The sequence below is a fragment of the Ctenopharyngodon idella genome, chromosome 12, assembly GCF_019924925.1.
Source record: "Ctenopharyngodon idella isolate HZGC_01 chromosome 12, HZGC01, whole genome shotgun sequence".
NCBI classification, from domain to species: Eukaryota; Metazoa; Chordata; class Actinopteri; order Cypriniformes; family Xenocyprididae; genus Ctenopharyngodon; species Ctenopharyngodon idella.
The window spans coordinates 3,064,179-3,077,191 of NC_067231.1; the positions used below are offsets into that span (position 1 = coordinate 3,064,179).

At 36.8% G+C, this 13,013-nt stretch overlaps 1 protein-coding gene across 1 annotated transcript; it reads left to right on the top strand.

Moving 5' to 3' along the window:
* The first annotated feature begins 205 nt into the window (after positions 1-205).
* On the top strand, positions 206-10,799 carry LOC127523440 (uncharacterized). The gene is made up of 14 exons (XM_051914146.1): positions 206-635; positions 4,087-4,321; positions 4,407-4,534; positions 4,961-5,239; positions 7,891-7,986; positions 8,090-8,222; positions 8,477-8,604; positions 8,745-9,023; positions 9,140-9,235; positions 9,336-9,471; positions 9,637-9,758; positions 9,848-10,117; positions 10,205-10,300; positions 10,496-10,799. Exons 1-14 carry the CDS (start codon positions 594-596, stop codon positions 10,661-10,663), a joined length of 2,208 nt encoding a protein of 735 aa, XP_051770106.1. The 5' UTR covers positions 206-593; the 3' UTR covers positions 10,664-10,799.
* The last annotated feature ends 2,214 nt before the right edge of the window (positions 10,800-13,013 follow it).

The window sequence follows — 13,013 nt, forward strand, 5'->3', positions numbered from 1 at the left end:
AGAGAACCGGCTCGACCGGTTACTTCCTATGAACCAGTTTCAACCGGCTCAAAAGAACAATTCGTTCAAGAACCGAACATCACTAGACGAGAACGGAGTGTTCTTAAAGGAAAGGGCTCACAGTTTGCACAGGCAGCTCCCTCGAGAACTTCCCGTGCGTGCTCTTCCCTCCAGACAGAACGCACAGCTCATGTTTGTCATCTGGTGTCACGAGGACACGGATCCACATACCTAATAATATAATAATAAACCTCCTAGTTTCTCTGTGTTTCATAATTGCCACAATAGCGTTTCACGCATAACGGTCCCTGAAGATGAAATGAGCGGATGGCGTTATCTGGGCGCCCCTTATATACTTTCGGGTTGCATGGTTATGACGTCATGGGCTATTATTTTTTTAATCTGTACTGTAAGTTTGTCATACAGTGATCCATATTTTCACCAGAATGTCTTAAAAGCCTGTTTTCTTGATATAAAAATTAGGTGCTCAGCCTGGAACTGTGCAGGAAGTGCAGGTAAATGTGGTGGGGAATAAGGAGTGTGACTGCAGGTTTCAAGAGGTCCCATATTTGGACACAACAATCACTCCAACAATGATCTGTGCTGGAGGAGAAACAGACAAACAAACATGTTTTGTAAGTTACAACAGTTCCCACAGCATTATTGAATTCTTGTTTGTGATTTATTGTGACACTTTCCGAGGTGTTTTCTTTAACATGCACGCAGACAGGACAGGTTTGAGAAGCACTGATTTAAGGTACAATATGTCCTGTGGACCCCCCACCATTGCACATTTTGAATGTCTCACTCATCAGACATACCTGATGCAACTCAAGCTCACTAGTAGAGCCTGCAAGACTTGAATTGGTTGTGTCTGACGAGGGAGACATCCAAAATGTGCAATGGTGGGGCATTCCCAAATACTGCATTAACACTTTACTTTGTATAGTCAAACCCAGTGGAAAAAATGTATTGCTCAGTGGTTGCTTTTCCTAAGCTCAGGAGACTTTGTTGTGATTCTCATATATCTCTCATTTTAGATGTTTCTCCAAAAATTCCTTAGGAGAAATAAAAGTAGTCACAAATGAGGTCTGAGAAATATCTGAAAGAAATTGAATCATATCTGAGAATGTGGTGGAAGAAATCCATCTCTTTATAGACCACGACGTTATAAAAATGGATAAGAATATCAAGGGTTACTAGTTTAAATTTATCTTTAATGACAATGCATGTATATGATTGAAATGGTGTGGATGAATGAGATTGAGACTACCCAGAAGGAAGAAAAATAAAAAATGAGATCTCTAACATCTTAAACGTTTCTCCAAGACAGAAATGAGGTTACATTAACATCAAATGGAGACATTTGCTTGAGTGTCCTATTTCTCACACTTGTCTCCTGAAACAAGAAAAAAATCTAACATTCACAATGATCTCCTTTAAAGTTTAGAAGAGATCTCAACAATGCCACACACCGTGTTCAGATTTTTCACCTAAAGACTCTGGTGGTTTCATATTTGTCTCTGAAGATTCACACACTGTGCTCAGATTTTTCTCCTTAGCTAGTGTAGCGAATCTGTACAGGTATTTAATTAATTTATGGGTGAAATATATGAATATAATAAATCATAAAGCTTTATGATTAATTATAATACATATACCGACCTGAGAGGGAATTATACATATATTGTGAATTAATTACAACGAATTATAATCAGTCACATATATGATTAGTTCTGGTTTGATAATAATTTAGAGAAACTATTAGTTTGTCCAGCAAACCGTTAGCTCCTCATAACCGATTATAAAAGGAAGGTTTTTCTCTGGCCACGAGAAAGACTTCCTATTCTAGCATCAATGCGTAAAGCAAGGATACTGGATCGAAACGTTAAAGTGACCTGGGTTTGTTGCATGAGCAAAAAGGACAATCGAGCATGAATATAATGTATTTAATATATGAAACTACGGATACAGAGACTATACTACTAGACATACACAAACAATACACATATATAGAAAACGAAAGTAAAGTCAAGAAAACAGAGGTGATCAAAGGAATGGCAACTTACTAACAGTTAAAACCTTTGAGAGCCAGCAAGGAAACTCAGCTTACACATCGAGCTTAAAACGCTTTGGAAAGAATGGTTCTATACTTGCATAGGTTCAGGTGCTGTGGTCGTTTCGTGTTTCTGCAGGAGTTTCGGTGCGTGCGGCTGAAGCGATTGGTCCTTTTCCGAGAAGGTGTTCTTCGGCGGGATTTTCAAACACGGGTTTAACTTAAGAGTAAGATAACCGGAAAAGAAAGGAAAAGAGTCCGTCTCCTAGGCGATGAAGAGTGAAGACTTAGGGCGACGGATGAAGAGGGTTTGACAAGAAACTTGTTGCCAAAAGATGGTCGTCCCGAAGAGAGGGGGCGCGTGATGGAAGCGCGGTCGCCGAGACGTCCGGGAGAGACGGGTGTTAAATGGCGAGAGACAATCGAGAGACAATGAGAGATGCGTGTCGTTGTGTTTTAAGGACAACAGGCCAGAACGCTTCTTGGGATACATCAGCCAATGATGAGGGTGCGATTTTGGCGGGCAAACTCTTTCTTTGTCTCCATTTATGACCTAATTTGCATGGTTTACGAAGTGTCCGATCGGAGTACATTTTCTTCAAAGTACCATTAAAAATAGAAGAATGCATTTTACAGTCATGTGACATACATTTTCAATTAGAGCATAACGAAAGCTTTACAATGAGACCAAACTTGTCAGATGGCAAAGACATAAAAGGTGAGATACAGTTTATACTTGAGTTTTATCGTTTAGAAGAAAACTAATACAACTAGAGTCATAGCTAAGCTTATATACTAGAGATAAATACATGCACCTTTAAATACAGCGACGGGTACATATTGGCACAGTCATATTTGGAGGATAAATGTACATTCACAATCTCCATGCGTGTTTGTGAGTGTCTGTATGTGTGTGTGTATTGGGGTTGTGGCCAGTGTCTGTGACCATATGTCCTTTAGTCCCACCAGGGTGACTCTTTGAAGTCTCTGGAGCTGGTGAGAATATGTTCTGTTTTTCTTTACTGGGGTAACAAAGGTGCCAATGGGGCAATTGGTCCCGGACTTGCGGGAGCCGATTCGTGATTTACATGCACAGTTCAGGAGGCTAAAAGCATTCTGAAATGTCCAAAGTTGATTGACTAGCCGGATCTATCCAGACGCTACACTAGAGACTCTGGAGCGCTCATATTTTAGTCTCCTCTAAAGTTTAGAGAGATCCCAACAACTTTCCAAAGTGTGCATCAAGTCAAGTAAAGGCACTAAATGAAGTAAAAATAAATAGCTTAAATAAAAAAAATATCATAAATTCAGAGCGAAATGAATGAAATGATGTAAAATTATTGTTAATTGTGGACATACAATAGACATGTACAGTTTATGTGCATATGGCACATCATTTGTTCTTGGAAATAGGATGCTTTTGATGCTTTTATCAAAACTGACTTACAGAAGTCTTACTACAGGAACTGTAACCCTGGAGCTTTCTTTGCTGAAAGGCACTTTGAATGCCTTATGACTCAATCCTTAAATAATGTGATTATGAATACATATTATATGGTAGAAATGCTTGAGTTCCTATTGAGATCTCTTCTGAAACTAAGGAGGAGACAAATATCAGACCACCGGAGTCTTTATTTTAGGAGAAAAATCTGAGCACAATGTGTGATGTTATTGAGGTCACTTCTGAATTTAGGAGGAGACAAATGTGAGATCTCCAGAGTCTGTAGTTTAGCTGAAAAATCTGAGCACAGTGTGTGTCTCTTCTAAAACTTTAAAGGAGACCATTGTAAGAGTTTTTGTCTCAGGAGACAAGCAGCAGAAGCGGGAGACTCAAGCAAAAGTCTCCATCTAATGCTAAAGTAACCTCATTTCTGTCTAGGAGAAACATTTGAGATGTTAAAGAGATCTCATTTTTTATTTTTCTTTCCTCTGGGAAGCTTTCTTCAGACAACATATGCTCCATAAAGCTCATGTGGTGTATTTCAAATTAATATATTTTGTGAATTCAATTTCCTGTCTTTCATTTTTAGGAAGATTCTGGTGGTCTATTACAGTGTAAGCAGGATTCTGTATGGATCTTAGCTGGTGTCACTAATTCTGGGGTTCCTTGCGGCACTGGAACTACACCTGACATTTATGCTAGAGTATCCAAATTCCAAAACTGGATCTTGCAGAATGTTAATGGATCAGACATTGGATTTGTGACTTTTAAATCTGATGGTGAAGATAAGGACAGCAGCTTTCTGTGCTATGGAGAAGAGACAGGTAAGAGTGAAAATGTGGAAATGAGTTCTATAATTAAGTGAATGTAATATATATATATATATATTTTTTTTTTTTTTTTTTGTAGTTTCAGGCCTTTTCTACCCATTTGGAAATGGAGACATAGAGAATCCCTCTGAAGATGATGGAAGCTCTCCAATAGTATTCTTGGAAAGGTCCTTTGTATATTTTGGACGTGTTTATCGACAGACTTATGTAAGCACATTGTCTTCATAAATTGTGTGTATGTATGTACAGTACATTCAGAAGGTATTCACAATTTACTCCAAAACACACAATGGCAAACCAAAAACCAGATTTTTGACCACAATTTTATTAAAAAGAACACTGAAATACTACACTGACATAAGTATTTAGAGCATTAACTCAGTTGAAGCACCTCTGACAGCGGTTACAGCCTCAAGTCTTTCTGGGTGATGCAACAAGCTTTGCACACATGAATTTGGGGATTTTCTGCAATTCCTTTCTACATATTGATGTAAAAAAAGATTGAAATCATTAAATTATTCCTAAAAAAAAGTTCTTGACAATACTGTATATACAAACACTATTTTTTTAGACCTTCAGTCCCTGTTTTATACTGCCAAATCTCTTTATAATATTGTTTTATCTCTGCTTCAGGTTAATAACAATGGGCATTTGAAATTTGATGGGCTTCTTTCAGAGCCAGTACCCAATTATTTACTGTCACAAGTCAACAGAGACATCATTGCTCCACTTTGGACAAACATGGACATCACTGTCAATGGAACCATCTCCTATCGTCAGGTCACCAGAGGTGGACTCTTACTAGCAGCCTCAAACCACATAAACCAGTATTTTCCCAATCTGAACTTCACTGCTTCATGGCTGTTTATTGCTACTTGGGATAAAGTACCATACTTTAACAACTCACAATCGGTAAGCCAGCCTATATGTTAATGGTCAAAGTCTTTTTGAATTTTTGTGTTCCAAGCAGTATTCAAATAATTTGGGTTATATCGATTTAATTCCAATATCTTTTGGTGTCTCTAAACAGATGACGTTGATTGATTATAATGAGCAAGTTTCATTTTCTCTTACATGTTTGTATTTCTATAGAATGTAAGAACCCATGTTAGGCCAACATAACTATCAAAATTGTTCCAAACAAAGATAACTTTTAACTATAGTTGTAAAACTAACAGAGTAAAGGTGCTGGTCACGTTTTGTTACGTATTCCCAGTTCTGTTTAACCTTGTGTTTTGTTATGTGGTCCTTTAGGTTACTTTCTTCCCAGTTCTGTTTCTGTTTCCTCTGCCACATATTGTAGTCCTGTGTAGTTTTCTTTGTTAATTAGTCTTTGATTGTTCCTAGAGTAGGAAAACATGAGATATTCTCCATTCATTTTAACCAATAAAAAAACAATTGCAGCTTTCAGACACAACTTTCTTCTTCACCACCAGACTTTCACGACTGACTGATGAAATAACACAGTGTACCTTTAAATTGTAAAGAAAGTACGGATTCACCTTTGTTTCGAGATAGCATTTTCAAAATGATTTTAGCCAGTTCTCTAGTTATTTTATTACTTAATAGTTATTTTTGAGTTAAGTGCTTATTGTAAATAGGCATTTATTGAATTATTTTATTCAGTGAACCGCTACTGATCAGGTAGGCCAATTCCGGGTGTGTCTTGTCAGCCTATTACCCTTTGTATTTACCCCTGTTAAAACCTCTGTGTTTCCTGTGTTCTTTGTCAGGTCATGTGGATGTTATGCGTTGGATGTCTTGTTAGTTTTGTTAGTTTGTTCATGCTTCTTTGTGTTTTGTTTATTGATTTATTAAACTCCACTGCATTTGGATCCTCTTGCCCTTGTTTCAGCAACGTAACACGTTTACCTTTGCTTGGCGAAATTTCATGTGGGAATTCCAGTCATTTCAATAAGAATGCAATCTAGAGTGATTTCGCTCATTTTTAAGTTGGTCACGCAACAGAAAGCTGCTTATTTTGAAAATTACTTCTGTGTGAGCAGTGCATCACTACGCTACTGATAATAGACAATAAACCTTTTTTTTTGCCCACAATTTTCACTTCAATAATTTGGTAAAAAAATTGTTCAAAAAACGAACAAAAAAACAGCAAGACCACGAGACATTAAAGGATTAGTCCACTTTCTAATAAAAATGTCCTGATAATTTACTAATCCCCATGTCATCCAAGATGTCCATGTCCTTTTTTCTTCAGTCGAAAAGAAATTAAGGTTTTTGATTAAAACATTTCAGGGTTATTCTCCTTATAGTGGACTTCAATTGGCCCCAAACGGTTGAAGGTGAAAATTACAGTTTCAGTTTAGCTTCAAAGGACTTTAAACGATACCAGACAAGGAATAAGGGTCTTTATCTAGCAAAACGATCGGTCATTTTCTAAAAAAAGATACGATTCCGTATTCTTCAAAAGGCTTACGCTGAATGTCCTACGCCTTCCCTATTCAACTTACGGAACGAACGCGGCGCCAGTTCTGTTTTTTTCCGTAAGTTGAATAGGGAAGGCGTAGGACATTCAGCGTAAGCTTTTTGAAGAATACGGAATCGCGGTCTGGTGGAAGCACTTGTGATGCGATCATTTGTGCCTATAAAGCATATACTTTTTAATTTTTTTAAGAAAATGACCGTTCGTTTCGCTAGATAAGACCCATATTCATCGTCTGGTATCGTTTAAAGCCCCTTAAGCTGCACTGAAACTGTAATTTTCACCTTCAACCGTTTGGGGCCAATTGAAATCCACCATAAGGACATGGACATCTTGGATGATATGGGGGTGAGTAAATTATCAGGAATTTTTTATTAGAAAGTGGACTTTAACGAATGAAAAATGCAGCAAGTAAGTTATATTACCTGTTCGTGGTCAGTCAATAGCCGCATGTGGTGTCCAAGTTTGTAAATAGACTAAATGACAGCTTATGATATATTTGTTTAGCGAGTTATTTATTTCATCTCCCTCTCGCTGGTATAACTTTGTATTGTGTGACGTAGTCCAGTGAAGGCGTGTTTAGGGCGGGTTTTACATGATATTTTGGTGAAAGTAACTCAAAAGTAATACAGGAGTAATGTAACGCATTACAATTCTGAGACAGTAATATTGTAAGGTAAAGAATTACTTTTAAATAACAGTAACAAGTAATCTATAATGTATTACAGTTTTGAAGTAACTTGCACAACACTGGTAACCAGTGCAGATCCTGAAGGGAGGGTAAATCAGTCCCTATAATGCCTTCAGCCGTTCTGACCACTCTCTGAAGCTTATACTTGTCTCGTTGAGTGGCAGAACTGTACCAGACAGTGAGTGAGGAGCACAGGACCGATTCAATCGTAGCCTTGTAAACTTTACCCATAACTTCTCTTGACAGGTTGCACTTCCTTAATTGACGGAGGAAATGCATCCTCTGTTGAGCTTTTTTAATAATGCGGACAACATTGCTTTCCCATTTCAGATCACTGCAGATTTAAGGCACTGCAGAAATAATCAAGCATAAAAGCAGAATTACTCTCTGTCTATGAGCTATTAGGATAATTTTCTCTTTCTGTAACAGAGTTCATCTTTTCAAGTTGTTTTGGTCTCTGGTGGCTCTCTGTCTTTTGTCATGATGAACTACGGAAATATCTCCTCTACGGATCAATGGTTTCAGGTTAGAAACAATTAGAACCATATCTCTGAACTTTGCCACTAAGATAATATTAGAGAACTTTGCACCGCAAAGCTTTTTTAATGATGATAGATTTTTTACTCAGGCTGGCTATGGCACAATAGACTCAACAAATTATTCCTCAATCCCTGTGCCTGATGAAAATAAGCTGTCCAACTCCAGCAATGTCAATGTCCCGGGACGCTGGGCATTCCGTGTTGATGGTGGACCTGAAGAGGGTAATCCTTTGACTATGTGCAGTGACTTTTTTTAAACCATGTACCACATCTGAACAAAACAGACCAACTACAACTTACAAAAGAAGTAGAAAATCTTTGTGAACAGTGTAATAACTATGAATTTAAAACCACTGTAAGATGTTGTAATATCTTGCATAAAATGTCCCTGATACATTTTGTACAATTTTAATTAGGTATTTTTGTAGTTTTAATATTAGATATTACAATTTTATATTAGGATGTTCCTTTTTCAGTTGCAGAAATCTTTTACCCATATGGAGATGAGGACACAAAGAACCCTAAAGACCACTATGGAAGTTCTCCACTGATCACCCTGGAGCAGCCATTTGCCTACTTTGGGCTTGTTTATAATCAACTATATGTAAGCAGCATCGTCACAATCATGACATTGTACACTATCTTAGTTTTATTGACACAACATGAGTAGCTTTATATTCCACATAAAGAATGTTAATTGAAAGTCCAGATGACTGAGCTTTCACTTTTTTGGTCTCAAAACAGGTGAATAACAAGGGGTACTTGACTTTTGAAGGACCTTTTCACCAGCAGTATCCCAATCATTTTCCTGCATACTCGACTAGAGACATCATCGCTCCACTGTGGACAGACATTGACATTACACGCAAAGGAATCATCTCTTACCGTCAAGTAACAGATGGTCATCTCTTGAATCGGGCCTCTAGAGACATAAACCAATATTACCCCAACCTGAACTTCTCTGCCTCGTGGGTTTTCATTGTAACATGGGATAGAGTACCGTACTATGGATACAGGTGGACAGTAAGTGTCTTTTTGTTTAGATTAAAATAGCAGCAGTTTCTTGCATAGAAATGTGTAATAAGGAAACAGTATCCCATGTTCTCTGTATTTATGTAGTAATTCCCTTTATCTCCCAGGAGTCGACCTTTCAAGTGGTTTTGGTGTCTGGCAAAAACATGTCATTTATACTCATGCATTATGGTAATATTGCCCAGGCCATACATACTGTTACGGTAAAGTAATTTGAAAAAAGAAACTGTAATCAAAATATATTATTTTTTTATCACTATGATAAGTGTAACTGAAATTTTTGTCTTGTTATTTTATTGACAGTCTGGATACGACACAAGTGATTCAACTGATTTCTTTACAATTCCTGTCTCTGACACCACAATCCTGCCATACACAAGCAATGTCAACGTCATGGGTCGATGGGTATTTCGAACTGACACTACATCAGAACACAATGGTACGGTAATTATTAAAAACACATGGCATTTATCGTATATCATGTTTAATATCTGTTCATCATTCAAAACATGTAGAACAATTCAATGGGCAATTAATATGTTGGAACGGTGGAGAGTTACAAATAAATGAAACTGCTGTGCTGTAAAAATGTGTTTTCTTTCAGGACTGTTCTATCCATTTAGGAATGGGCACAAACTTCAACAGTATTATGGATTTGAATTTCCGGTCAATCTCTATTTGCAAACACCATTTTCATACTTCGGGCTCACATACAGCTATGTTTATGTGAGGACACTCATTAATGCAAATGTATTTCAAATTTCATAAGCAATTTATCACTTATACAAGCCATTAAATGTATTTGTCTGTTTTAGGTTTACAATAATGGATTTTTTACTTTTAACCGGCAATTGTTTCCTTCAAGTCCACAAACTCTTCCAGCTTACACAGATATGGACATTGTTGCTCCACTATGGACAGATATTGACAACAGTGACATTTACTATCAACAATTCAGTGGCGTCCGAGTACTACAGCGAGCTACAAATGATATACGTCAATATTTTCCTCAAACGAATTTCACTGCCGACTCAGTTTTTGTTTGTACTTGGGATAATGTGAGATATTATAACACTTCAGCAGAGGTAAGATTTGTTTTGTTATTTGTTTTTAGTTTTCTTGTGACAGTGTGATAATTTGATGTTGTTGTTGTGTTTTTTTTCTTCTTCCAGAATTCCTCTTTTCAAGTACTGCTGATCTCAGGATTTGGTTTGTCATTTATTGTATTTAATTATGGCAGTATTCCACAAACTGAGCATACTGCAGTGGTGAGAAAGCTTTTCAAAGCCCTGTATTTTTATTTTAAAATGTAATAACTTTTGCAGTGTTCTACACAGTTCAAATGTATTTGTAAAGATACAAAAATTGTTTTACAGTAATGTGAGATTTTTTAATTTGTAGAATTAGCTACAGCTCCTCTTATCCATAGACATGTAACAAACATGTTTGTAATCATTATTTAGGCTGGATATGACACTATTGATTCAACCACTTATTATACAGTTTCTGTGTCTAACATCACTAATCTGACCCACTCCACAAATGTCAATGTTATGGGCCGTTGGGCTTTTCGTGTTGACACTTTGCCAACAAAACTTGGTAATGCATTTTTTTTTTCTTTTTTCTCCTGAACTTTATTAACTTTTAATCTATGTACTGTACCAAGGCCATAACATGCAATGACATGTTTTTTCCAGGTTTGTTTTATCCAACTGGCTCTTCGGTTTCTCAGAATCTCTGTCAAAGTAATGCAACCTCACCAGCTGTGAACTTGTCGTATCCTTTCTTGTACTTTGGACGCAAATACCAGAACATATATGTGAGATGTTATGTTAAACACTTACATTTGATATACATTGATGTATTACAAGTCTTGTTGCTTCAGTTTAATCTTCAAATCTTCACTATAGGTCAACAATAATGGACATTTGACATTTGATGAACCATTTCATGAAAGACTCCCCAAGGCTTTCCCTGCCAACTCTACTAGAGACATTATAGCTCCACTCTGGGCAATGTTTGACTGTAGTGTCAGTGGAAGAATCTCCTACCGGTTAGTAACTCAAGGCCGTATTCTGGACCGGGCGAGAAATGATGTCAAACAGTATTTCCCTCAGTTTGGGTTCTCAGTACATACAGTCCTCATTGCTACTTGGGATAGAGTGCCCTACGTGAACAACTCTTTGACGGTGTGTAGATCGAATGGTTACGGTAATCTTCTTAAACCAAAGTTTAGTATAAATGTAGTCAGAGATTGATATAGTTTTAAATGCATTGCATACATTTAGCATAATTTTTTTAAATACATTTTTTTTGTTTATAGGCAATTTATAGAAGTGTTTTCCTGTTTTTACTTAACTTTTCCTAGGAATCCTCCTTCCAAGTCGTTCTAGTCATTTGCAGGACTCTTTCCTTTGTCATAATGAACTACGGAAATATCTCCTCAACTGATCAAAGTTTTCAGGTTGGACAGAATAAGAATCTTGTTACAAATCTTAACTCTAAGGCTCAGACCTTAAATAAATGTCTCGGTCTACTGGCTGATTAATTATTATCATTATTAATTATAATTATTTTTTGTTGTTGTTTACTCAGGCTGGCTATGACACAATAAACTCAAATTATTTTTCAATTCCTGTGCCTGATGAAAATAAACTCTCCAACTCCAGCAATGTCAATGTGACGGGACGATGGGTATTCCGTGTTGATGGCGGGCCTGAGGAGGGTAATGTCACTGTTTAATATAAAGAATATCACATTGTTTGATAAATAGCCATGAAATATAACATGGAAAAAAATTAGTAATTATAAAATTTCCTCCTTCAAAACTTTAAACACTCATAATGATACTATTGGGAATATTAGGAATATTTTACCCATATGGAGATGTAGACGATAAGAAAAACCCACAGTTGAATGATGGAAGTTCTCCAATGATCCCCTTGCGGCAGCCATTTGTGTACTTTGGCCGTGTATATGACAAAATATTTGTAAGAAGCATTAATTAATGACATTCATTAATATATATTTCACATAGATGTTGTCATTTGTAAATACAGATAACATATTTTGATCCTACAGGTGAATAATAATGGAGACCTGACCTTTGATGAGCCACTCTACCAATATTATCCCTATTATTTTCCTGCATACTCGACTAGAGACATCATCGCTCCACTGTGGACAAACATTGATAATAGTGAGAGAGGAACCATCTCTTACCGACAAGTATCAGATGGTCCTCTCTTGAATCGGGCTTCAAGAGAAATAAACCAATATTATCCTAACTTGAACTTCTCTGCCTCGTGGGTTTTTATTGCTACATGGGATAAAGTACCGTATTATGGAAACAGTGAATCAGTAAGTTTTTCTTTCAGTTAGCAGGCACTTTTATTGCATAGTATTTATATTGAACTGAACTTTATGGCATATCCAGAATGTTGCTTGTATTAATGAGTAAATCCCTGTCTCTTCCAGGAGTCGACCTTCCAAGTGGTTTTGGTGTCTGGAAAAAACCTGTCATTTACACTCATGCATTATGATCAAATCACCTCCACCTATGCTGTAGAGGTAAAGCAGTGTGGGAAATGTGTTAATAGTTTATGATCTTTAGCAGTGTGAAATGTTGTTGGATTTAATGTTTTTTCTTGGTGCTTTCTTCATTAACAGTCCGGCTATGACACACTTTACTCTACTAATTTCTTTTCAATTCCTGTTTCTGACATCACAAACCTGTCATACACAAGCAATGTCAATAACACGGGTAGATGGGTATTTCGTGTCGACAATTCATCAGAAAGAAATGGTAAATATGTGTCTTAATGAAATGTGCCATTTACCTCAATTTCAGATGTTAATTTTATAATTGTTACAAAACATGCATTTGTTTGTTTCTTTAAGTAGTGTGTGTAACAGAGATGTAAGTCTTATATGTATGTAACCTCTTTTTGCAGGATTTTGTGACAGAACTAACCCTCAAGG

Excerpts from the sequence above, each read along its gene's own strand:
- LOC127523440 (XM_051914146.1), top strand. The coding sequence starts at position 594 with ATGATCTGTGCTGGAGGAGAAACAGACAAACAAACATGTTTT. Across the intron at positions 8,223-8,476 it reads TGATGGTGGACCTGAAGAGG|TTGCAGAAATCTTTTACCCA; the intron begins GTAATCCTTTGA and ends TTCCTTTTTCAG. Across the intron at positions 8,605-8,744 it reads TTGTTTATAATCAACTATAT|GTGAATAACAAGGGGTACTT; the intron begins GTAAGCAGCATC and ends GTCTCAAAACAG.